This window comes from Sander vitreus, chromosome 11 (genome assembly GCF_031162955.1).
Source record: "Sander vitreus isolate 19-12246 chromosome 11, sanVit1, whole genome shotgun sequence".
Taxonomy (NCBI): domain Eukaryota; kingdom Metazoa; phylum Chordata; class Actinopteri; order Perciformes; family Percidae; genus Sander; species Sander vitreus.
The window spans coordinates 12,941,591-12,968,903 of record NC_135865.1 but is presented as its reverse complement, the minus strand read 5'-3'; the positions used below and the strand labels follow the sequence as shown (position 1 = coordinate 12,968,903).

General features: G+C 39.2%; 1 protein-coding gene across 1 annotated transcript; it reads right to left on the bottom strand.

The window, feature by feature from the left end:
- Nucleotides 1–1,445: 1,445 nt before the first annotated feature.
- Nucleotides 1,446–25,904, bottom strand: vwc2l (von Willebrand factor C domain containing 2 like). The gene is made up of 3 exons (XM_078261800.1): nucleotides 25,518–25,904; nucleotides 9,581–9,710; nucleotides 1,446–1,597 (listed from the first exon to the last, which is right to left on the bottom strand). The coding sequence occupies exons 1-3, from the start codon at nucleotides 25,902–25,904 to the stop codon at nucleotides 1,446–1,448; spliced, it is 669 nt and encodes a 222-aa protein (XP_078117926.1).
- Between the last annotated feature and the right edge of the window lie 1,409 nt (nucleotides 25,905–27,313).

The window sequence follows — 27,313 nt, the reverse complement described above, 5'->3', positions numbered from 1 at the left end:
CATCTCGAAAATACCGTCTTTTGGGCCCTGGTTGGGTGCTTTTTCTTTCAGACTGGACCCCTTGAGGACCACTCAGGTCTGGGAAAATATCAAGGCAATACGTTAGCTTCTCTCTATGTTACAGTCCTGGCCATATAGCCACACCACATTTCAAGGGAAGAGCTATTCTAACATTGGGAAGGAAAGAAGCTGGGAATCTACTACACAATCTATAGCAGTGGGATAATGTAACAGCTTTGTATCTTAACAAGCCTTATAGGTTTAAGTGCTTCACTGGGTGGAGATCAACAATATTGTGGCTATGAGACTGTGGATGAATGGCGTGCTTGTGTATTCTTGCATGGACAATGTGCATGTGAATGCTGCTTAAAAGCATTTAGACATATGCACATTCCCTCCTTTTTGTCTGCTGGTTCTTGTGGAGTGTGCCCAGCATGCAGGCTGCGGCAGCACCAAGCACCCAGCTGCATGATTTATCACAGAATACTCCTTGATTAAAGGAAATTAAAGCAGGCTGCTCTTGGCTTGCTAATTGCTTTGATAACAAGTTCAAGCAGTTAGTTGGCGGGAATATTTTGGAGGATATGGACCTCTGAGAGAAAACAATAACGACAATTAGGCCGTAAGAGGCTGCCCAAAGTTGTTGTTTTGATGTAGAGTTTCAGAACTTTACATCTACCCCTTCTCATAGTTGCTCGCTACCGCCTTTCCTAATTCTACAGTACCAAATTCCCCTGTCTGTGCTGCTATTATACAGAGACAGGATTTAAAACCAATGGTATGTTGATCAATAAAATCAGCGTTTGGGGTTTTATAGCAGTTTATAAAATTGACAGTAGCATCATCTAAGTGTTAGAGGTGAGTTCCTGCCATAGCGATAAAAAGTCTTACGAAGACACAAACATTTGTGTGATGTGCATCTTGTAAATAAGCTCTTAGAGTGAAGTCGTGAAACTCAAGCACACCTTTGCAGTGCTTTCATCAGTGTCAATCCTCGTATGACAAAAAAAAGTGACGTTAAGTGTGCTTACGGTTTGTTTTTTTCCTGCTGTTGGAATATTACAACACCTGCGTGATTGTGACAGACAAGTACAACAAGCAAATGGCATACATACAGAAATCAACTTGAGCAATTCAACATTGCCAATGGTTAGGAAATAGTTCATGTAGCTTAGAAACCTTTTGTGTGAGAGCAGCGGGTCAAGCAAGTCAACTTCTGAAAATATATAGGACAATTAAAACTGGAGGATGGAAACAGCCTTGAGACAAGTTCCGTCTTCTTCCTTCTTCAAATTTGTGTTTGTGTGACGCTTGTGAGAGCATCGATTCGATGCTATGCTGTCTCAGGTTGCTTAGGAATTGTGCTCCTGCCCTGTCAATCATACAAAATGGTGCAGTAGGCAGGGCCTTGCCTGAGCTTTTCCACCGTCCCCGGTGGAGTCTCTCTATGACAATGTCTGGCCGTTGAGGCACTCCCGCCGCAAGCACTGCGCCGGCTTCCACCAGTCTCCGTTGTGGCAGCGACAGATGGTGCAGTCGTCCACCTTTACTTCAATTCCGGCTGGGATGATCGTTGTTCCAGCAAAGCAATTTGGACCTGCCGCATGGGAAGGGGGAGAAAGACAGGAAAGAAGGAATGAGAACAACAAGAAATGGATGTGGCTCTCCTGAGGGCTTCTCTTTTTGGAGGGACGGCGAGTGATGCAGAGAGCTGCAGGGAGTTAGAGGAGTCAGAGCAGACGTACAGATCTTTTCACGGGCATGCACCGATGGGCTTGTTTTTGCAACACTAAAGCGCTTTTGTTAGTCTCCCCTTCTCCCTCGACATGGAGCGCTTTGCATCCTAATGCGCTGTGAGCAGAGAAGCCTGCCAGGCGCTGGCTTGGCAGTACAGAGAGAGAGAGAGAGAGGAAGAGAGAGAGAAAGCTGCTTTGAGAGGCAGTAGGGAGGATGGTGTTAATCACTTCAGTCTGTATGAAAAAGACCACAGAACTCCTTCGCAATTCCTTACAAACTGACTTACAGACAAACAATAAAGAACTCATTCATTTTGACGTCTGATTTATCCTTAAAACACTGTGGGATTTACCTGTGTGGAACCCTTTTTGTTGAAAATATTTCTTTAATTCTAAAAAGTGTTTGTTTGTGCACCACTGGAACGCCTCATACCCATGTATTTGATAATCTCAGTAGAGCAAGAGACAGCCTTGGTACATTTTAGGATCTGTACTCGAGGAAGCCGAAACGCTGTTACCTGGGAATGCAGTGCATTTATTATTGGTAATTACCATATTAAATAATTATATCTACATTGTTTCTCCCAGCCTCGGTGGAAGTGCAGAGGGGTATATTTCTCCCCTACTTCTTGACACCGCAGAGCCAGAAGGTGCCAGGAATTCTTCCCGGTTTTAATCATTTAGATGAAGCAATCAGCAGCTCAATTGGTGCGACGGTGACTTTGGTTTGCTCTCAGTATTCAGCTCAGTAAAAACCTGCTAGATTCAAGACTCTACGAGTAGTCATAAAAACTCATAATGTCTCATAAGTCTTGAAGACACAGTAGCTTTCACGGCTTACTTTCATGGACATCTTAGTGTCCCAGTGAATGTGATTTAGTACAGACAAACTTAACACCAGCAATGTAAATGTGAAACTGTATGGTTAGTTGACCTGAAGAGCCTAGTTACACACGGTGCATTTTGGGACACGGGCCAGCTGCATGCAAATCTGCACAATTACTCAACTTGGGCACAACATAGGCCTTTTTGACATGTCACACAGTAGGAAAGGCACAGGTGTGGTTATTAAAATTAATGACTGTATTCCATTTAGCTGCTTTGATTTCAGGGTCCTGGTACAGGTCTTGACATTAACTTTTTGAGGTAAAGTCCTGGTAAAGATTTATTATTTTATAAAACAAATTGTGTTTTGCTAATGCAGAATTAGAACAAACCGTTGAAAGCATCCAAACACTATCAACATTAATAAAATTCAGTTGAAACACTAGAAGAAACAAACATGTCCCAAGAATAGATTTCTCTTTCAACAAGAAAAAAGGATCTCCAGACTCCATAATACAAAGTAATACTTTACACGCCGGTGTGCAGAAGTTAATATATTGAGATTCTAAGTCAATATTTTAAAGTTTCTCATTACTTTCAGATTCTCAGTCAATATTCTAAGATAATAAGTCAATATATTGAGATACTAAGTCGATACTTTGAGATATTGAGTCAATATATTGAGATTGTAAGTCAATATTTTAAATGTTGTCATTGCTTTGAGATTCTTCGTCAATATTTTGAGATATTAAGTCAATATTTTGAGATATTAAGTCAATATATTGAGATACTAAGTCAATATTTTGACCAAAGGTAAAATAATTTTGTAGACATAACAATGGAGTTTGCCACGAAATATTGGTGTTAAATGTTAAAAATGTTTTTTTTATACAATTTCACTTTCTACCTGGCAGAGGCTGATTTACCAAGGGATCCTTTAAAAGGTGTAGCTACTTTACAGTTAATTATTAGCTGATATTTAAACCGGCAAGTCGCAGAGCTGAGGTTTTACAATAACTGACGGACAAACGAGCAGTGGAGTAGTAACGTTACGAGGCAGAGAGCCGGTCGCTAAATGAGTCAAATTAACTTCATGCTTCATCCACACAAAGCACATTGCTATCGCCACGAGTGACAACTGTATTTGGCTGGTTTTCTGTGAACGATGTGGCGAGGAGGTAACGTTAAGGTGGAGTTAACAAGCTGCTGGCTCGCCGTGCTTTCATGCTGCATCGCTTACAGAGAATGAGCTGAACAGCGGGCTGGGTCTAACGTTAGCGGTCCGCTGCCGCTGGGTCCGCTGCACCGGATTGTGGGGAAATGATGTATTCGTTTCAAATCGGTAACATAGACGTAATGAGTGGCACATTACGTGAAGTAACATGGCATTTTATTTTGTTTTAGTTTTAACTTGTCCAGTGGGGCAAGTACATTTCTCTTCCACTTGCCCTACAAAAAATCCACTTGTCCCGGACAAGCGGACAAGCCTTGTGGTTGTGCATGCTGGCTTACTGTCACACTGTCATGGCGTAATGGGACAGAGCCATTGTCAATGTTAAAAAAAAATAGTAACACCTGTGCCTTTCCTACTAGTCAGAATATCCACTGTGACAAAGGCCTATTAGTTTTTTTGTGATAATGTTTAGGTAACTCAAACCACACGATTATGGTTGGGTATAGATCATCATCAAGTCCCACTGACTCAAAACATGAGACAGGTCACGCTGACTTAATATTTAAGCAAGACCATGACTTTTATCCAACCTTAACCAAGTGTTTTAATAGCCTAAAGACAGTGGAGGAAGAATCATTCAGATTCTTTAATTAAGGTGAAAGAATGTAAGTATTATCAGTTAAATGTACTTCAATCAAATCAAAAATTAAGAGTACTCACACTGCAGTAAATTGATCCCTCTGTGTTTTACTAATTTATATATGATGATTATATATGATGTTTTTGGATTAAACTGCTGCATTAATATGTATGCTGCATTTTACTGCTGTAGATGTTCATGGTTGTGCTAATTGTTACTACTTTATATACTATTGGGTAGTTTTAATATACAGCAATCATCATCTGTGTGTAGCATGTGAAAACTTGAGCTAAAAAAAAGCCATTTTTAAGTTTGAGAGAATGCATTTTCCAGCTAATCCAAAGTTTTCTTTTATAGTTTATTTAGCTTAAGAAGTAGGTGAATTTTTGTAACCCATAAAATAAGATGCATGTTGCAATTTTTTTACTGGACAAGAAATGTATGAAAAATTTTACTCTGAAAAGTAATTAGTACCTAAAGCTGTCAGACAAATGAAGTTAAACGTACACTATTTGCCTCTTAAATGTAGTGTAGTAAAGTACAAGTACCTCAAATTTGTATTTAGGTACAGTACTTGAGTAAATGTAGTTACATTCAACCGCTGCCTAAAGATAGGCAAATAGGGTTGGCCAGTGACTCCCATTATTTCACAAGCTTTTGCTTCAGATGTCTACAGTATTTGGTTCAATCTCCTGCAGTGTTTGAGTGGAAATAAGGTGCAGGAGGCCATACACATCCACTAACAAAAGGAGGTGTTGGCTACCTCGTATCCCCATTCTTTGCCTCAGCATAGATGAGGCAAAAATTTTATTCAGACCTAATAAAAACCCTTTGATCTGAGCTTAGAGGAGACATGAGAATGCTTGCCAAGTCTTAACGCTCATTGATCTTCCTCTGGACAGCAGGCACAGGTTACAGGACAAACTCAGTAGAGGTTGATGAGGGAAGAGAGGGTGACTGGTGCTGGCTGCCAAATGTGATTGTTTATAGCCAGATAGACTTGGAGCCACAAGGACACCGTTTCACTGTGGACTACCTGTCACAGTTCGAAGGACACACTGTCATCTGCCCGAACTTGTGATCGATTCATTACCAATAAAATTCAGTGAAGTCAGAAATGTTTGTCCTGTGTCAAAACTGTCTCAGCATATCATACTTTCCTTGACTGCAGCTTAAGGACTGAATGCATTTTAGGGCTCATTACCGTCTATTTGGCTCAAATACGATTATAGCCCTTGCCTAGAGGTAAGAAATGCTTCCATACAAACTCACCTGCCAAAAACCTCTAATTCACAAAAAACTGCAGCTTGTCCAAATAATATATATGTCAGTCTGAATATGTTACATAATTATTGCCAGCTCTATGGCATTGCTACTGTATGATATGTCTGTTAAAAACCCACAATGACTCTTCAGACAGATAAGCAGATCTATGGTTTAATCCTATCATCGTGAGGAAACGCTGGCCGTTTTCACACTACTTCTCATTTTCTTAATGAGAATTATACAATTACATGTATCCCCTGATACATTTACAGTATATAATTCATGATAACGATTACTGCTAAATCAGTCAGACTCAGTGAACGTGGTTGTCTGAGATAAGCACTCCTACTGGCTGACGGTTCCCTTGTGCTGCCTTCTGCTCTCTGTTGCTGGTTTCAGGGTGAAACACCAAGAAGCAGACGAGCTAAAAAGCTACATCTTAATAATGGGAAGCTTTGAAAAAACGTTGGCAGCCAGAAGCATTGATATACTGGTCAAAAATGCATCTGCACACCAAGGTTGTCACCACAGTTGGAAAGGTTTTAGATGCTGAAATGTAGTTAAATTAAATTATAGTCATTAATCCTGTTAAAAAATGTTCACTAATGAACCACATTTTGCCTTTTTTTTAACCCAAGTATCAAGATATATTTTAACTTCCAAATCACCAAATTAATAATTAATGGGAGCTAATTAACGGTGTGCGACACCTCAATAACATTTTACCCCTTAGTAATTGGGCCAGCCCTTGACAATTCCAATTTTCCGAATTTTAACAAAAGCTGTAACGATCTCAGAATGAGTGGGTTTCAGCCAGACCTTTCACCTGTACTGGAACTTCTTTAAAATTCAACAGGGTGGACCTTCAGGAGTCCGAGCACATGTACCAAACAAAAGGTCAGTAAAGTAAAAAAAAAAAAAAAAAATATATATATATATATATATATATATATATATATATATATATATATATATATATATTACAAAAATATAATACAATTATACATATTTTGAATGTACATTAGGGACCATTCGGTATTTATGGAATGGACCACCGGAGGAAAATAGGAGAGGGTCATGTCTTTTTATTCTTTGTTGAGGGGAGGGTCATCCAATTTTTTTTAGTCTAGGGAGGAGGGTCACCCAACTGTTGTATTCATGAGAACAGCAACATTTCAAAGTGGCTTGTTTGGTGCATATTTATCCATGTAGCTCCATGTAGCTCTCTCAGTCTCGGCCCCTATCACTAGCAGATGGGTCCCTCCCTGTTTAGTCAGCCAGACAATTTGAACTGTAGCTTTAGAGACCGTGGGATTCCCCAAACTGAATAAATCCCGCTCGCACATATAAACACAAAACTACTTTGCTAACTCCATTGTGTTGTAACTAAGACATCTGCTGAAAAAAATATTTTGTTAATTAGCATGATTGCCATACTGTTTAGTTCAAAAACATCCAAAACACCGTAAAACATACCAGACGCAAGCTTTTATTTTGAAAAGTCAAAAGCTTGCGGATGCATGAGACTGGAGGTCTCCAGGCTGCAGCCATACCCGACTCAAATATCCTTTTGGTCCCGGTGAGATATATATATATATATATATATATATATATATATATATATATATATATATATATATATTAGGGCTGTCAATCAATTAAAACAATTAATTAATTACATACTCTGTGATTAATTAATCGAAATTAATTGCATACATAATTAACGGTGCCTGAACTGATACTTTTTAAGAAAGTAAAAAAAAGAAAAGAAAAAAAAAAGGGTACTAAACAACAGTTGGTGGCATTAAAGAACGGCGTGTTTATTGCTAAGGCCATATGGTCAAAATTAAATGATTTAATAATAATCTATAACAATAACAATAACTTATTTCACTAGTAAATTGCTGTTGAACCATCAGATGGGAAAAGGACATTTACAATAACTTCAAATACACCACGAGGATGTAGTTTACCAGTTTCATTGAACGCACCGTCTGTGTTATTTCTCCGACGGCAGCTGCAGATTGTTACATACCGGTGTTGAATCCTCTACAGTAAAACACAGTCAAACTTTACACTGTTTAGCGTTAGCTGTCAGCATTTTAACCGTGTTTAATCCAGCAACTAGCTAGCGGTAGGCTAACGTTAGCTGCTGTCGAGTATAGTGTTAACTAGCATCATGTGCAGCGGTGTTTGTGTTTCAGAGCATCAGAGAGAAGCGCAGACATATCAGTGGCACCAGATTTCGGTAGCCAGGGTTGGTTAAATGTAGTAAATGTTCCAATCAATGATCCAGGCAGAACATTCTCATCTCCCTCCTTCATTTTACAGTCCAATGGTGCTAGAACGGCTCTGGGTCAAACGTCAATATGGAATGGATTAATCTGCGTTATTTTTTTTAACGCGTTATTTGTTCTCAGATTAATTAATCAAAATTAACGCTATTTTATAATGTTATTTTATAATGTTATTTTATATATATATATATATATATATATACGAGGAAGTACGGCAAAATAGTAGCCTGTTAGGCACGACGCAAAGCCGAGTGAAGTGAAAATCAGTTAATAAATGGCGGCATGCGATTAATACGATTAAAAAAAATTAACGCATTATGCCCGGCCCTTAATCGCATCGCGATTAACGCGTTAATGCTGACAGCCCTAGAAAAAACACGTTGACATTTTGAAAGGGTTGTGCTCATTTCACACCAAAAACACTCGCAGCAGGTAAAGTAAAAGACAAATGTGTGACTGTCTTCCTATGATTGCATGTCTATCTGGAGCACATAAGTGGATGTCTTCTTTTCACTGCCCCCTGTCCCTTGGCCAAAAATGAGAGCTAAACAGCATTCTTCATTGTCCTCTCCCCACAGCCCTTAGCTCCCATAGAGATTTAACTGGCTGCCAGATCCTGACCAGGCACCCTTGGGGAGTCTTGAAACGGCAGGCCTACCCTGAAATGCCAAGGGTGTCACTGTGTCCTGTCAACCTGGATTAGCTCTCTCCTAGCAGCTTCTGCAGCCTTTTTAGTGTGTGTATGTGTGTTGAAATAAAAGCAAGCAAGCAAGAGGGATAAAAAGGAAATGAGAGAAAGTGTGAAAGAAAATGTGGATAGTTGCGGTGAAATAGCCATTTAGCATCTGCCTCAAGCGAAATTGCTCTCTTAACATGTATAGGTCAACCGCTGCTTTTAAAGAAAAAAAAATTCTGAATATTTCTTTTGGCTTCTTACAGCAAGAATACTCACGAACAATTTCTATATTTTTGGCATGACACAACATAATGAGAAGGCGGAATGCAATAGCAAGGCATATAATCATGAGAGTACATCTCATTGTTTATCAGGTTTTCATTTGAGTTCAGAAAAACTTTCTTTGTTGGCTCTTTCATCTCTCAAATTATCTGAAGCTTACATTTGAGATAAAATTACAAAAAAAAACATTATAGCTTATAGAGCTTTTCAGCCAGGATCACATTGCAGACGAACAGTTGTACTTTAGTCATTAAGCTCCATCTGTCCCTCAGGATTGGTCCTGGCAGAGGATAGTCTCCCACCTTGCCTTGTAAATAGCCAGTGAACCATTGGAATCCTATAATTCTAATTTAGGGATTGGCTGCATGTGACAAGGGCGTCAGGGCACTGGGAGATAAAAGGCTCTCAGAGGACCCATTAGTCCCTCCTACCATGCCTTTAATCAACGGGCTAATGTTTACTCTACTTAGTGTGTCATTTATAATTAAAACTAGTACTGCTCATTAGTTTCTAACAGGCCCAAGGTAATAATTTTAATTCATAAAACATCAATTACATCCTCATCCGTTAAAGGCGCGGTCGTCAAATGGCGATACCACAGATAAACTTTCCGCCATTGGTTTAATGAAAATGTAATGACTTCTGAGGAGTGTGTGTTGAATTCCAAAGGAGATGTGTGTTTACCGTTTTTACAGATGGGGCAGCATTGCTCCGGCTCGTACACAGGGTTGACACACTCTGGGACTGCGCAGTCGGACACCACACAGTGCACCTCATTATTTGGTTCGCAGCGGCACCATTCACAGGGTGACGGCTGTGGGCAGAGGGGGCAAGAGAAATCTGGATTAGATGATTCAGTACGTTTCACCTATATCGGTGTGTGCGTGCTTTACATGATTACTACTAGTCAGCCTGCTCCTGTGCTGGTATTTCCCAATTAAAAATTTGTATTGTTATGCATATCATACTGTCTTCATAAATAAAGAAACAAGGTAATACATTATTCACAAGGCCAATTTTATTAGGCTTCTTGCATCTTAACAGAGCCCATAGCTGACTTAAAAAAATCCTTAGAAATAACTAATAAGGGAGTATATAAAGTAGTGTTCATGATGTTTAGTATTTTGCTGCATTCTGCTGCGGCCTGCCTCAGGAAACAGTTCAAAGGCTTATCTTACCACCTCTGCAACATGTAAATCAGGGCTATGCAGCTCTCTGAGCTGCTGCCTCTTACTTGACTCTACCTTTACAAAGTCTCTTGACCGGAAAATGAACTGTAATGCAATTACATGGAATGGAAAAATACAAAACTGTTTCCAAATCACGAAAGGTCAACTGTTCATCATATTAGATTTTCTTTCTGCTCATCATAGGAAAACAATAGTCTTTTTAGGGCATCTTTGCTCTGGGTCTGCTCTATCAGCAACTCAGCTCTCCATATTAAGCTTAGAGGGTACAAATGTGTTATATTTGTTAACCCTTTGTGCTCTTCACATTTGATAAAATATAGATTTTTTTTGTTAGGTGGAGAGCAGCAACTGAAACCCAGCAATTGTTGAGTCCTAATAAACTGGGATATCCTTTTTAAGTCCACAGTTTTCCAAAATTGCAGCAGTCAATATTTTAATGCGTATCAATTTATATACAAAACCAGCTACTTTGTGAGCAAATGTTGACTCTTGAATGTCATTGAGGTGACTATGTGTTTTACTGTTGGGTATATAACATTGGTATGTACTGTAGACATTTTTAAAGGAATGGTTTGACATTTTGGGATATATGCTTATTTACTTTCATGCTGAGGATTAAATGAGGAGATTAATACCACTTTCAAGTCTGTATGGTAAATACAGTTAGCTTAGCACAAAGACTGGGCGGAAACAGCTAGCCTGGCTCTGTCAAAAGATCTACCTGCATTTCGAAAGCTCCCTTATTATAGTAAACAGTGGAGGCTCCAGGGAGTCATTGGTACCACAGAGAAATAGTCTGGCACATAACCCTCCATAAAATAGCAAAATGCTGTTTTTACAGTTTGATTTTTGTTCAGAATAAACAAACACAATATAATGTGTGCATAAGTGAGCTTTTAAGGTACTGGTATGCATATTTTGTTACCTTGGGACAGAGCCAGACTAACTGTTTCTCCCTTGTTTCCAGTCTTTATGCTAAGCTAAGCTAACCAGTTGCCAGCTACATATTTACTGTACAGTCAAGAGAGTGTCATCAAACTCCTCATCTATCTCTCGACAAGAAAACGGAAAAAAGAATTTTTCCCAAAATGTTATTTGTATCATTCCTTTAAATTCTGGATGTTGTGCTTTGAAATGAATGTTTTATGTAATTATGCCATCAACTATCCCAAACTGCATTAGTTCCAGACAGTTTGCTTTATTTCCATCTACTACGATTGAATTGTAGCAACAACAAAAACAACAGTGCCACTGTTCTAGTTAAGTGAAAGGGCTGTGGTAATACTGGATGCTTTAATATGACTTTTATCAGCCAATTATGCCAGGATGCATTAAGTGGCACAAAGTGGGAAGTGGCCAGACTTGTATTTTTATTTGAATTTATGGCAGTCTGGATGCACTGCAGCCACAAATTGAATATGAGCAACATTAAAAGAAGAAAAGGATGGGCAGTAGAAAGGAATACAAATGCATAACCCATTCTCTTATTGCAGCCGTACTTTTTTAACTTAAAACTATCTACTATGTAGAATGAGATCTCCAAGGATCAGAGCAGAGATAATTCAGACACAAACCTCTTATCATTCATCTTACCCTCCTTGTGGGAGAAAATGTACACAACTTTCTCAACTGTTACATACTTCCTCTGATATGTCAGAAAACTGTGTTTCAGATATGATGTTTATAAAGGACAACAAAAAGTTAAAAAATCAGACACCTTACAATGAAATAAATAAGTCCAGTAACAGTGACTGCATTTATGTGTCGAAATGTCTGTAACTTGTAAGGGTCCTAGTATAAAAACCAGTGTTTTGTATCTCTGCTTTAAAAGATTCACACTTAATGATGATGGATTTAATCTGCTCATTGTGCCTGTTGCATATTTTAGAGCTGCCTCGCCCTAATGTAAAACACACCTTTCCTTTTCTAGTGTAGCTGCACTGGAATAATAAAAGCTTTTAAGAAATAGATGGAACCTGAACATCTAGAACTCCTCTCATTAGAAATTCCTGTCAGAAATTCTTCTCATATTTTACCCACACAAGCAGTTAACAACAGTGCCTTGATGTAACTAAACCACAGTAAGACTATTTATCTTTCAGAGAGTTAAACATCCATACAGTTATCGTCCCCTCTGTCAGTTTGAGCGCTCATACAGAAATGCACCAATTACACAGCAAGATGTTGTGTCATACATATGGAAGATGGACTATATTTTCCCAACCTGACAGACTTAATCTGCGGGGGCTGGCAAGGTGGGATTCAGGGTCAGCAGTGGAGCATATAGGTCTGTGTCAGACACATCCAAGCTTGATTCAAGATGTTATGGTTGCATTTTAGGTTTCCGATTCTGCATGTTTCTCCAGCAGGAATATCTGGCTTCATCTTGGCCCCAGTAATTGAATATATAAGCTCACTGAGCATTGTTGTTGTTGTCCATTAGCTTTCTGGGTTGAGTGAAGATGAGGTACCTTAACCTTGGGCAACATATAAAATCAATTACACCTTACTTTAAAGGCATAATTTATTTATTTATTTATTTTTTTAGTAGGGTTGTATGATGTACTTATCGATAGTCAGTGTATTACCTACAGTAGATGACAGTTAGCACGTTGGCAGTTTGGATGAGCTAGCAGCAATACCGACACTGAAGCTAAGCAATGTACTGCTGTGGACTGGGTCAGTAGCAAAATGTAATTTAGCCAACTTAAAAGGCCCACCTAGGAAAATCCATTTCAGTTTAAGTGTATGCTATATTTAGAATATTTTCACCGCTTAACCCTTCAGCCCCTTTCCTTCAGTTTCCACAGAAGTTTCCCCTCTTTCTTTTTAGGCCGTTAAGTCTCCCTCTGCAAATTATTTTTCTTTATACTTTGGTTCATAAATTCTGATGGCAGGGTAAAGCAGTGAAAATATTCTAAATATAGCATACACTTATACTGATATTATTTTTGTAGGGGGCTAAAGTATGTTTTGCTGCTGACCCCGTCCACAGCAGCTTCTATGTCGGTACTCGTCTGCTTCTCCAAACTGGCAGTGTGCTAACCATCATCTACTGTAGGTATTACACTGACTATCAATAAGTACCTCATACAACCCCTCTTCAAAAAACCAGACTATTTCTTTAAATTGACACTGCCAGCAGCAGAAACCCAGGATCAGTCAAGATTATGTTAGGTAATAATGAATATGTCTCGTCAGGGAATTGAAGCAACAGCAGTCTGCAATCATGAGCTTCATACTGTGTGTTTATTACAGTCTTTAAATGGAGGTTCAAGCCTACTAAGTGTGTTAACATGCACATTAGTACTTCTTTTATGATTTTGTAGAATCCCAGTTATATGGTTTTGCATGTAAACACCATATCCTGGTTTCAGAAACCTGGATTATCCCTTTTTCGAGAAAACCAATATGCTAGCTGAAGTACTGTGATTAAAAACTGAGATACTGTGGCAGGTAAAAACCTTATTTATCTTACAGTCTGCCATGTACGAAAACTTTATTTATTACAGGGTGTGTACGGATGTTTGAAATCCTTGAAAATGCTTGAATTTTGATGTTGTGTTTTCAAGGTTTGAAAAGTGCTTAAATTTTGGATGAAATGCTTGAAAATGCTTGAAATTGTAACTGTATTTCTTTCACGACAAATACCTATCTGACTGAATAGTTTGTTTATTAAATGGAGAAATAAAATATTGGAGCGCTTAAAATGAAACCTGCTCGCTTGTGCATGTGTGACTGCGATCTCCCTGTCTGTTTCCATATGTGACTCCGCCCCCTGTTCAGGTCCTAGCCCCTGACCAATCGGCTATCTTAACCTTAACCACTCGAGGTAAAATGCCTAACCCCAACCAATCGAGCTGCTTCGTAGGGTGGGTCTTGGCGTGGCCATAGTGGGATTCGTAATATCGCTGGCAGGTTGTCGTTTCAATGAACATTGGCTGGAAGATGAAAAATACAAATTATGGATTAAATGAGGACAAACCCCACGAGTTGCCTCTAGTAAAGTCTGCAAAAAAGACGTGCAGCTTTTCACAATGGGCGAGTCTGCGCTCTCGAGTCACATGAAGGGTAAGACATTTCTTTTCAAGTTAGCCAACTGAAGTAGCCTACTGTACACGTTAGCGCCTATTTGTTTACGCTAGTAACTGCTAGCTAGGAATTTGCAGGCTAAGTGACTGAGAGTACTTGGTGTGATAATGTAATGTTAGTGTAACCGAGGGTTTCTAATACTGTCTAGTCTCAGGTTTGCCTGTAAAATAAAGACACGGGCTTCCAATGCTGGAACCAAGACGGCACTGCACGTCTCACTTAAAGGCATACTATGCAACTCAGGTTGACTCATTGGAACTACAGCCGCATGAGTTGCAGTTCCAATGAGACAACCTGCAGGGGGACCGAAGCTGGAAAAGTTGCATAGTATGCCTTTAATTCAGCCCTGACACAAACATCAGAAAATACAACACTTTACCCACTTCCGTTTTTCCCGTCACAATAAAAGCTCTATGTTTACTGTAACTTCCTCTTAAGCCTCAACTAAGAGGTTACACAATAAAATACCTTACATTAGTATTGCATGTCCGTTATGGCACGTTCATTTGTGGAATACGCAGTGAACATAGCCAAAGTTACAGCACAGTTACTGTAATGTTAACTACCTGCAAATTAAAACCTGCAAACGTTAGCCCAGTGCATAACAACAATTGTTGATTGCTGAACAGAAATCGTGTCAGATGGAGTGTTATACAAGTAGCCTACTGAAAGGTTGAGGATGGCCTTATGCAATATTTACACTGTTCTATTGGCAATGAAATAAAAAAAATGTTCAATTACATATTATAGGCTATTTATCAGGCAGGTGCCTGTGCACTATCAGTCTTCTGGGTTAAAATGGAATTACAGGTATTTGTTTGTCTCAGATTTTGTTCAAACCATGTCTATATCAAGAATGTGTCCCAAAACCAAGGCCTGTAAAATATTTCTGTTCAAATCTTCATATTTTCAGCCCTTGAAATTACTTCAGTTTTACAGCCTGGAAATCACATTATCTGGGAAGCAATATTTGGACATTAATATAATGAAAAGTATTATTCATAAGCAGCCCAAACTGTGTAGGGTGGAAGACAAACATGTCAATGTCAATATGACTGAACCATTACAAGTTTGTACGGCATGCCCTAGATTTGGAAAAAAGTGTGAAAAGACTGACATTAAGGGTAGCATAAACTTTGAGCAAAATCTAAGAGGGTGCAGCAACTGTCTTTCTGGATTTTGTCTGATTTGACACAGAATGACCCAGCTGCATGTCATTTGGCTCAAATCCTCCCACTCAGTGCTCAATTTTTCCATTGACTCAGGCAGGTTAGATAACAAGCAAAGTCTACTTAGACAGTGATACATTTTAAAAAATAAAACTTGTGTTTTGCTTAAATATCTGATCCTTCTGCTATTACGAAACACAATTTTGGCTGTTTATAGCATTATCTCTTTTAATGTGATAAAAACACTAAATAATAATTTTGACTATGTATTGGTATGTAATTCACATGGTGTAAGGTGCTGGAAAATGCTTTAAAATGGACCTTGGATTTGACCTTGGAAAAGGTGTACGAACCCTGTATTAGTCGATGAAACTTTGATTGACGTGCTAAACCAACGTTAGTTTATTTCCATCCCATATGGATAATGCAAGAAGAGGGGGTGCTGTAGGAACTATGTGGGGTTTAATGGTCACATCTGACCCATGCCTGAAACTCTAATGCAGAGGGTACACTGTATTGTTGCTCTCATTCTTTATTATTGCTGATAAGATGGAGAAACTGAAACCAGAATGCAGCAGCAAGAAACAAAAATGGGCTCATTGTTAAATGCTGAAAGAGCAGAGTTGGGACAGAAATGAGAGGGGCTAGATGTGGAAGTGTCTGATCTGCATTGACACAGAAATTCAGAAACCTGTATATTGTTGAATTAGATATATGAATAACCAGGTTTTTCCATGTTACATCTCCTGAATATGATCAATGCTATGATAAGACTGCTAGTATCCATGGAAACGTGACCTTCATAACAAAAGCAGCTACGAACAGGGTCAAAACAACAACGTGCATCTAATAGTTATTACTTCTTTTGGTAATAAAAGCAACAGGCTAACGACATAACATTCCTCTCCTCAACAGAGCCTTTACTTAGCAGTGGATGGTGGCTTATGCGTTACTTTGAAGTCTCTAATTATAGGTAAAAGCACAGCACAATCATTAATTTACTGTAGGAGCAGGACAATTAGTTAAGTGAATGGTAAGGATCCAGCTTACACCAGTTTCTATTAATATTTGATCAACTGGAGGAAATAACTCTAAAACATAACAATGGGAACAACTAGACACAATTTTAGTTGAGTCTGCATCTGGCACAGATACAGTTTCCCTTTTTCCCCCATAAGCATTTTACTATCTTTAGAGGATAGAGAATAAGACAATTAGATAGTCATATAGTCCTTAAAGTACACATTAGTGATGCATGACTAAATCTGCTAAACCTTACATTTGTTTTCTAAGCAAATGCATTGTCTTGAATTAAACTCAACATAACTTAACATAATATTATTGTTTATGGCTCACATTCATTTTTATTGTTGTCGGACTGACAAGAAATGGGCAGCTGGCTTCTTGACGTTCTCATCCAAAAGTGTGTCATGATCTCACAGGTACATCCATGTTGTATTACAGTTGGTAACATGCATTTCTCAATACTGTACAGTACTGTGCAAAGGTTTAAGGCAGGTATGAAAAAATGCTGTAAACTAAGAATGCTTTCAAAAATTGGACACTAGAGTATACCCAATACATATTGCAATAGTGTGATTTGTATCAGATATATCGGAAAAACTGCTAAATAGGCTAAATCCAACACAAATAATGCTCTGCTGACTGCTGCAAACTGGCTCATACTTTTTAAGCATACTATTTATTCAACTGCTTCCCTAACGTAGCAATTGAAAGCTCTTTTTTGACGTCTTGCTGAATCGATTAGTATCCTTCTATCCCATATTGTGTCCTATATGCCAGTTCTATATTTTGGCCAAACCTAAAGTTTCCTTTAGTATTCAGTATTTCGGCTGTTTCTTACATCTGTTTCAGGCTTTATCAAACGCCTTCTTTATGTAGCAAAAGTCAGAAATGGATGTTTGCAGGCACAGAACGGTAGAGAATACACGTCCTAAAAAACAGATATACACTATACAATGTGGACTAAACTCTGGACACAAAATGCATTCAGTGACCACATATTTTAAAATTCATTCACTCAAATTTAACTCACGACCAAAACTCCATTCTGCGCATGTTTACACACTATCATAAAGACTTTTGAATATACATGCAAAACCTACACAAAATAACACAAAATGACTGTAAATTAGACTGCAATTGGCATCTCGGAAAAAATAAAATAAATATATAAACTCCAGGTTGGGACATGATACACTGACATATTTGTATTCCTTGATGATCTCTATTAAGGACTTGTAAGGATAAGAGAGGACATAAGGTGTGATGTGGATGAGAACTTTTGGCCAAATGTATAGAAGTATATACAAGTATCTATAGTGACTATATTGTATTGCATTACTGGAATCACTTTAGTTTCATTTTGTGCACGTCGGAATTACTCCATTTTAAGAACACATTGCAGATTCCTTCAATGTAGTCAGCTGCGCCTGGTGCTTTTAGTGCATTCTTTTGTGTGAGGTCTACTGTGAAGAGGATCAGTCATGCCTTAGCCCAAACTCACAAAGGTAAACAGGGTGCCAGCACTGAACTTAGATATGCTGCCAAATGTTTTACTGAAGAAAAGTCTCCTGTTGTCCCCATATTATTGGCTGGGTATTTGAGTGAATCGGCTGTCATGCTTTTCATTCCCACTCTGAGACAAATGGAGACGGGGCTGGGAAGCAATGAATAGTCAAATAACCTTCAGCATCAAATGGTACTGTAAAATACTTTGAGGCTGGACAACAGGGTCACAAGAATCTCACCCATGCGGTTAATAGGAGTGACGGGAATGGGTTGACAGTCAAATTGCATGCTGCTGTTGTCCAATTCAAAAGAATATTTTACCGGTGGTCAGGACAATACAGAGAGAGAGAGAGAGAGACAGAGGAGGACTTGTGGATGAGTGGAGTTGAATGCTAAAAACACACTTGATACTTTTACTGGTGTACTTTAAGTGCAAGGAAGTTCAAACCAGAAAAACTTGTTTGATAATTCTTTGTGGCCTAATTGTTTTCACTTAATATATTCTTCTAATTAGGGCCCTTGTTGCCTCTGGCAAATTGGATAGGAAAACCAATTTGAACAATAATTTTTGCAGCTTTTATGGCTGTTTTGTCTCATAGGTGTCAGTGCCGAAAAGCAGACTCACTAATTACTGTGGTGTGTGATGTGTAGGCATCTCCGGGTGTGTTTGAGCATGATGTTTTAAATTCACTGTTGTAATTGTCCGCACATGTGCTTTCACAGCACATTTCTATAATTACAGTACTTTGAGTTCTGCAAATACTTTTTATGTATTGAGAAAACAACTAAAAGTCATGAGAAACACAAACAGTTATATTAGTGCAGTTATACATGCCTCTAAATGAGAAATTATTTGAGATAGTGTGATGGCTGAAATCTACTATGTGTACCATTGTCACTGAAAATGTTGGCGCCCTCTCCCCCCCTTTTCAACTCTGCATCCCTTCCCTAGGGGGATCGCAGGAAGCACGGACGGGATTGTTCACATTTGAGTTCACATCCCAGCCCTAGCCTGACAATCTGGGATCTGAACTCACCCTATATCTCCTGGTTCTTGATTGCAGCTGCGCTGGGGCCAGAGAGACGCCGGCAGCCATGCTGGGCGGACTGGTCCCTTCCTCATCTGATGGGGAACCCTGTAGGTGAAATACCTACTTGTTTGAGTGGCATGACTCTCTCACAGGGCAACAAAACAAAGACTAGAAAATATACCCACTGGCAGTAAATCTACATAAATCTACATTGTATTAAATACTATGTTGCTAAGTAGATACTTAAGTGGACAGGTTGTTACTGGGATATGTACTTTAGACTTAATTGTCAGGTTGCTGATGCATGAGTTATACCAGCATTAGATTCAACAAATGACAGGCTGAAATTGCACTGCAGTCTGCTGCTTTGTGTTGAATGAATGCTCAATACCAGTTGCATGTCAATGACTGCATACTCTACTTATATGGGACTTAATGGCTGACCTATTGCATGATGTGTGAAGTGTTGGTTGATGCCAAACTATGTATACCTACATTAATTCTTCATGCAAACCTAAACATCCGAGCATCCCAGAAGTTCTAAATTGACCACATCTCTCCTGTTATCATTCTGAGATGCTGTGTCTTTGCATGTCTTCTCTATTATCTGCTACTGAATATAAATGCAAACGTCTGTGCAATGTAGCACGAGCACTGCAAAGGAAATGCCAATGAGGCCCACAGCAAAGGTTAACCTGTCGGCGTCTCTAAACCGGGGTCTGTATACAGGGGCCTTTGATTTCCTTGAACACTGCAGGGTTCCGAAGCTTTCATGTGCTCACTGAAGAAACCCAACCTTCACACAGGATGAGGACAAAGACATATGAGTTACTTGTGTGGTCTCAGATAGGGGAGGTGGATCCTCACAGATTTTGTCTCTCTCTTTATTTCTGTTATGCTATTTTTTACTGAAATGATCAATAAGAACAAATGAATGTTTGTTTTTTTTATCCTCCAAGTACAAAGAAATGTCCTTCCCTGGGCCCACCAGTCAATGTTAGCATGCAGGTGAGCTGCACTATTGATGGACTTGATCTCACATTAAACAGCCAGGCTTATGCACTCACAGCGGCCCTTACAAAATCTGTGGGCTTGCATCCCAATGACGTGCAAACACACCAATCAGTACAGATTAAGTACATACCCGTAGGTTTAAAATGGGCTGATCCCACAGACCCCTTATTAACAGCAACACTATGTCACTGTCATGCTGATGTGCCAAAGCATAAAGCAGGGCCACAACTAACAATTGTTTTCATTATCAAAATTGATTATTATTGTTTTGATTAAAAAGCAAATAATTTAATATAAAGCATGTAAATAAATTGTTAAAATAACCATCAGTTTTCCCTCTTCAAATTGCTTGTTTTGTCCAATTAAAAATCCAAAGCCCAAAGGCATTCAATAATAATAATAATCATGATAATGTAAAACAAAGAAAAGCAGACATTTCTTATCTAAATTGTTGCTGATTCATTTTGATGTTGATAAACTAGTTCAAATAAAAGTTTCAGCACTAGCATTAAGGCCCCATGGCATAAAACTCCTGGTTAACAATGGAAAACCAAAATGAAATCACTTGTTCAGCTGCTCATTCAGCTGAATGTAGAGGAAGGTAGATGAAAATGAAAAGCACCTAAAACGGTTTTCCATTAATAACTGATGGACAACTCCTAGCCAATGTTTTTTTGTTCCTTTTGGTTTTTCGGTTTTGTCAGATTTTTCAAAACATTGCATTTCCACAGATTAACCGTAGCAGTGATTAATTATGAGGTTTTTCTACATGTTATTTGGCTTAACTCACTGTGTAGCCCCCCTGCCTGCTTCAGTTTGTTTCAGTGACACGACATGCTAATATTCACAGGTGTGACATGTTCTAACATCTCCCAGCAGAGGTTTCTTTGCTTTGCCTTGAAGTCATTATGTAAACTGAAACAAACATACGAAGATTAAACAACATTCTGCTAATGCCTTGCATGGCAGTTAAACTGCAATGGGGTTTTCAATAAAAATAGTTAAACTGTGTTTGTCTACTTGCAGCACATGATGTCCATATGCAACTATTCTGCACAAGTGATTTAAGCTCAGCTTCATGTTCCCCTGATACCAGAAGTAGTCAGCCTTTACATTTTTGTTATTTTACCATAATTATTATATTTCCCTAACTTCAAAGTTGCACTAAACAATATTTTTTACATTATACCATGGTCTAGGTAAACACTTGCTTCTGATTGGCTGCAGCGTGTCCATTAAAATGTGATATATACTAATTAGTTCCTGTAAAAAGTGTTTAGTTTCTGTCCGTTTACCATCTGTTCACTGTCCACCACTCTAAATGAATCTGCTGAATTAAATAAAAAATGAAAAACATCTGAATATCTAATTTCCAACACTGAGTGTAGTCCTTCACTGCCTCATCCTCTGAACACTATAGGATGGTAACTGTAACACACAACCTGCAAGTTCCACTGCCCCTCTGAACTTACGGTACTTTGTGTCACTGCGATCATCTCAACCCATTCAACTCACTACTTCAGGCTGTGGCTGACAGTACACATTTCTCACTGGACATATTGATATTGATTTGGGGACAATGACATGGCTGGAGAGCTAGCTTGTATTGTTATTAAACATACTGTCAAATTATATCTACTGTTTGTCAACTGTACGCAAAGTTATTGACTTTGAATCTTGCTAGCATATTGTTAGCTTTCCAGCTCATAGTTGGGGTTCTGTGAGCTGACAAGAAATATTTCCGGTTGCCATATCTAAGGTTCGTCCTATTTACTGGAGCAGCGAACTGTCTGACAATGGACACCTCGTCAGGCATTAACTCCTAATTGATAATGGGTTAAATAACTGTGTGTAATGTGAAAGGGGTTGTGTGAGGTCCACAGAGAATGATCACAGACTCTGCAGGTCCCTTCAGCTCTACAAAATATTTTAGCATCTTCATCTTATGGTTTTGCTTTTACAGCCTTCAACTTTAATGTTTTGGTTTACTGACAATGCTCTCATCAACCTCCTCTCAAGCAGCATCAGACAGCAGTTTGTGTCGAAAAAGCTCTGTTAAATCAAGTGTATTCTACCAGTGCAACACCAGACAGCAGACAGACAAAGCTAACGACTACCTGGTGGACATAGTGGATCATTTAGCAGTTAAAGTGCCAGACATTTCCCCAGGGGTTGGTATAGACCAAAAACAGCGCTAAAAGAGACATACATTCATCAGGTGGCTAGAAATATGAATGCTAATGTTGCTCTGTCTGTTTGTTAACACATTCATCATAACGACTTCACAAGGTGATAATACATGGGTGACAAATTAAAGGAAAAACCTAAATAAATAAACATAACAAATGCATTTGCTTTCACACAGGCGCGCTGCATGGTACAATTAAGCAATTATTATCCAATCGTGATCTGTGGCATGTATGAAAATGCTGAACAGGCCAAGTTGATTCTGATTTCGTAACAAGATGGCAAGAGGAAAAGACTTTGAAAGACGGTTCATTGTTGGGGCACGGATGGCAGAAGCTTCAATCACAAAGACTGCTCAACTGGCTAGTGTTTCAATAGGAGCAGTGACTAAAGTGACATCTGCATTTAGCTCTATAGGGAACACATCAGTAATAGGGTCGGTCATTGTGGTCGACATCGCACATTTGAAGACCGTGATGCTTGTACGTTAGTGCAATATGTAAGGAAAAACGGAAGAGCAACTCTTCATCACGTGACTGAGAATGTCAATGCAAAACGTGATCAGACTGTGTCAGCAAGTACAGTCCGTCAACAATTACTTAGAGAGGGCTATTATATTAGGGTCGCAGTGCATAAACCCTTTATTAAAAAGATGAATGCACATTTGAGAGTTTAGTAGTGCAAAAATCATAGGCATTGGTCTACAGAGATGTGGAAAAAAGTGATATGGTCAGAAGAGATGTCCTTTACCATATTGTCGACGGGGGCCGGTGCATGGGTGGCATACACCAAGAGAATGTACAGGCCTGAATGTTTGACACCTACAGTGGTGACATTTTGCTGGAATGGTTTGGATCCACTTGTCCCCTTAGAAAGAAAGGGTCACTGCAAATCAATACAAAGTTGTTCTGAGTGATCACCTTTATCCTATGATGAAACATTTCTATCCTGATGGGAGTGATCTCTTCTAGGATGACAATGCCCCCATCCATAAGGCACTAGGAGTCTGAATGGTTTGATAAGTATGAAAATGATGTGAATCATATGCTATGGCCTTAGCTGTCACCAGATCTCAACCCAATTGAACACCTATGGGAGATTTTGGACCAACGTCTTAGACACCGCTCTCCACCACCATCATCAAAACACCAAATGAGGAATATCTTTTGGAAGAATGGTGTTCCGTCCCTCCAGTAGAGTTTCAGAGATTTGTAGAATCAATGCCATGGCGCATTAAAGCTGTTCTGGTGGCACGTGGTGGCCCAACATCTTACTTAGACACTTGTATTTTGGTTTTTCCTTTAATTTGTCACCCGTCTGTATGTCAATATGTTTACAGCTTGTTCAGCTGCCTCCTAGTGGCCAAAAAAATGAGAAGCAATTAATACTGCTCAAATTGAATTCTTTTATTTAAAGACCTTATCCATACTCGTATATATCGTAGCAGTATGCAACTGTAAAATGTTGGCTGAAAGCATGACATCTATGCTTTCACATCTCAGAAGAAGGCTTAGATGAAATAACGTGCTCAGACTTGTTGTATAGGTGTGGCAATGTTAATAGATGCAACTAGCATAAAGTTGACTAATAACATTGTATATCTGTTTAATTTGTTACTTATTTGGATTTACACATTGTTTGATCTCTGGTATCTCTATAGTGGTTACCAATACTGCTGAACACTCTGCTATTCTGCCACAGACAAACAGCTTAGTTTCAAGTATTCATTTAGTTCTGGAGAGTCTATCATTTTGAGTTTGATGCACAAAATAGATGATTGAAAAATGCTCTTCTTCACTGTCCACATATGGACACAAATACTTTGTACACCTGATTGATCCATTGATCCATTAGTCAAAGAGCTGTTCGTTTGTGCATCTAACTTTTTTTTTAACTTGAAAAACTTGGTAGCTGTTTGTGAAAAAACAGTTTCCACTGAAATCAGTTTCTGGATAAATCTGTGCTGAGAAATAGGCCAGAATTTAGAAAAATCTAAATGGAATTGTCATCATACAACTAGTTTGCTGACTTATCTCAAATGTTGGGCTCACTAGATGTATGTTTTCTGCCTGTAACATTATGTCATAACATGTAATTGTTTAATCCAGAAAAGGATACATTCAGGTGTAAACAGATGTGAAAAACAACCAAGAGTCAACAGGCTAACTTTAGTATTAAATACTCTTAATTCAAATCAGTAGATCCAAAACATTCATTTGTTTTCCATTGGAGCAATGGACATACTAATCCTAACTGGTTACTGATATATTTTGCACAGACATGAACAAATGCCTTAATTAACAATAGAGCTATACCTTTGTTTAGGACGTATTGTGTCATATTATATTTTAATCACTTACAGCCCCAATCCTCTTGTGAGGAATTGGAATGATGGGGTTTCCTCATGGGCAGCAACAATTTAAACACAGACCTTAGTTGTCATGCTAATAGTGTTATATCTAATCAGGCAATATTGTCACGCTTTGTAACAATTGCTGAGATACTGGTCTGATGGGTAGAAACAGTGCTCCCTTTGCAGGAGACACAGGGAAAATGAATCTGCCAGCAATGACTCAGTGTCCGCAAATCGCAAATCAAAGCATTAAAATACTCTTATAGCATCTGTCAGTTTAGTAATGCTGGGTAAATGTTTAGTTGATGGTGCAGAGAGGGGGGATGACATCACTCTGGGAAGCAGCCATCTTTGTGCCCTTGCCCAATAAACACAATTTTTTATCATACTTTTACAGTCTGCCAAAAAGCGATATACTAACTGGAAGTCTGATTAACCCAAACCCTAACAACCAGCCCACCACCACAGGTCGATTTCAGCTTTATTTTGCAATTGAGACATAGTGTCTGCTACAAAAATGACACCATCATGACATTAGATTTTGTTTCATGTTTGAATTGATTGCCGTATGTCACTTGACACAAATATGCAAGTCTAGTTAGGGGTGTTCATGTTATTGTATATGAAATTTACAACAACCCAGACAGACTGCCATGTAAGATGGTTGCTTAAGTGGCATCCAGACTTTGACTGTGACTGACTGAATCAACCTGGCAAGATTGAACCAACTCATGAGCATCAGATGGACACTTTAGAGATTAAAAAAATTGAAGTATTATCTGTTTTATAATTATACTGGGAGACACAATGCCAGTAATTAGATTGGAAACAGTATATTTAAATCATCATAAATGTTTCTCCTACAGTATGAGACTGAATCATATCAGAAATGTTGATGGTAAATGTTATTAAGTGCTAGAATGTTGCCATGACTTAGATTTGTGTAAGCTGAGCATCTGAACCAACTGTTTCCATGCTAACATGTAAGAAATAAATGAGGTTGTTGTAAACAAAAAAATAGATCCAGGTTGGATCTTACAACTCAAATCTTACCTTGAATTCTTCCAGTATTTTATACGTTTTCCCCCGGTATTCGCAAAAGTTTTTAACCTCCTTGCACTCGGGGCAGCATCCATTGTGCTCCACTTTGGAACACTTGGGGTGCAGTTTGGGGCACTCGGGCTGATCGCACACAGGCCCGTCCTCCGTGCATACGCACGGACAGTTCGAATGTCCCGGGTAGAAGCGCTCCCCGAGTCTGTAGACGAAGCCACTGTCATCCACGCATCCTTTCCCCCGGTAGTCATCGAAGACGATGTTTTCACTGGCGGTCCGTTCCGCCTCGTCAGCGGTGTAATCCTCGGGGTTACCCACCGAGGCCGGAGACACGGCGCTCAGGGCCAGCAGGAGGACGAAGGCGGACGAGAGGAGAGGGCCCATCCTTCGCCGCGGCATCGATATCCACATTCAACAAGATTGTGTGGATGTCATCCCTAGGCTCCCGGTATCCTCTCTGGATCCGTCCTGCGCTTCATCATCACCATCATCATCACTTGAGGAAATGGGCTGCAGTGGAAAAAATAAGAGATGATATGATGGATGATGATTCCACTGCTGTTATTTTCCATATCCTCATAAATCAGTAAACCTCACATCCCAAATACTTTTATTTTTTGCTTAGGCTTGTGTATATTTTGCACTGCTGCAAACAGTTGTCATTATGGATCATTCAAGTTAATTAGGGTATTATTCTATCTCCCGAGACAAATGGGACTCTCCAATGCAGCTCACTCAACAGACTAATGTCATAATTCCTGAAAGAAAACAACAACCCGTTGTTGACATAAGAAGCGTGCAGTCTATATGTGTGCTCTTGTGGTGGTAGTGGTGGCGTGGGGTGTTCACGTTTAAATGTTTCTTTGCGTGCAAAATCTCAGCAATGGGTAATCATCCAACTACAGAGGAAAAGGTTAAACCATCTACTATCTGAGGTGAGTGCAGTGGGCTCCTCACAGTATTCTTCTCCACATTCAATACAAAAAAACTACAATTTCAAACTCTAAGAGCGACCAGAGACAACAGGTAGCTATTGGTCTGTTTACTTTGAAGCCAATTATTATACAAATTACTGCTCCGACTCTGGACTTACAGTAACCTGTTCTTACTAAATCATCCATGTAACATGCAAATCTCCCGAATCATAAATGCGCAATGATTTAACCCAAAATGCATCACTCCTTCGGAAGGGGAAAACCACAAAGCAGAATCCAGTCCGTTCAGCAATACATAGCTGGAAATAAATATTTCCCCTCGGCTTGGAATCGTGTGGTTTGTAAGTGCTGCGTGTCTTGACAGATCAATCGAAAATGTCAGTGACAATTAGGGATGTATATTACACGATAGGGCAAACTCACCGCGTTGAAATAGCTTGATATCCTCTTAGTGTGAAGCCAGAGAGCCCAACACATAGAGGGCTAGAGCCGATTAAAGATCGCCTAGCCTATTGGAAACTTCACTTTATCCACAGGGTAAATTCACCAGACTCCACAAAACACTATAATCCTCCCTCCCGGTCGTGATGATGGGTTTAAAAGCAATTAAACACCAGCCTTTTGGAGATATGGTTCCCCTTTTCCAGTGGAAAGAAAACGATATCCACGTAAAAGTAGGTCTGCTTCATGATTATCCTCGTCGGACTCACCTTTTTGAGACACCCAGAGGCATGCGGTACGGAGAAAAAGACAGAGACCGAGAAAAACAGCTAGAAAAAATCCTCTGTAGCGTTCCTTGGGAATCAATTCAATATTTCCCAACGACGCGGGTGAATGTTAGGAAGCTGCAGTCAGTCT

Bases quoted from the DNA above. Each gene is read 5' to 3' on its own strand.
- vwc2l (XM_078261800.1), bottom strand. From the start codon at position 25,904: ATGGGCCCTCTCCTCTCGTCCGCCTTCGTCCTCCTGCTGGCCCTGAGC. The intron at 9,711-25,517 runs GTAAGATTTGAG...CTCTGCCCACAG, and splicing joins AAATACTGGAAGAATTCAAG to CCGTCACCCTGTGAATGGTG. The intron at 1,598-9,580 runs GTAAACACACAT...CCCATGCGGCAG, and splicing joins CTGCCCCATCTGTAAAAACG to GTCCAAATTGCTTTGCTGGA.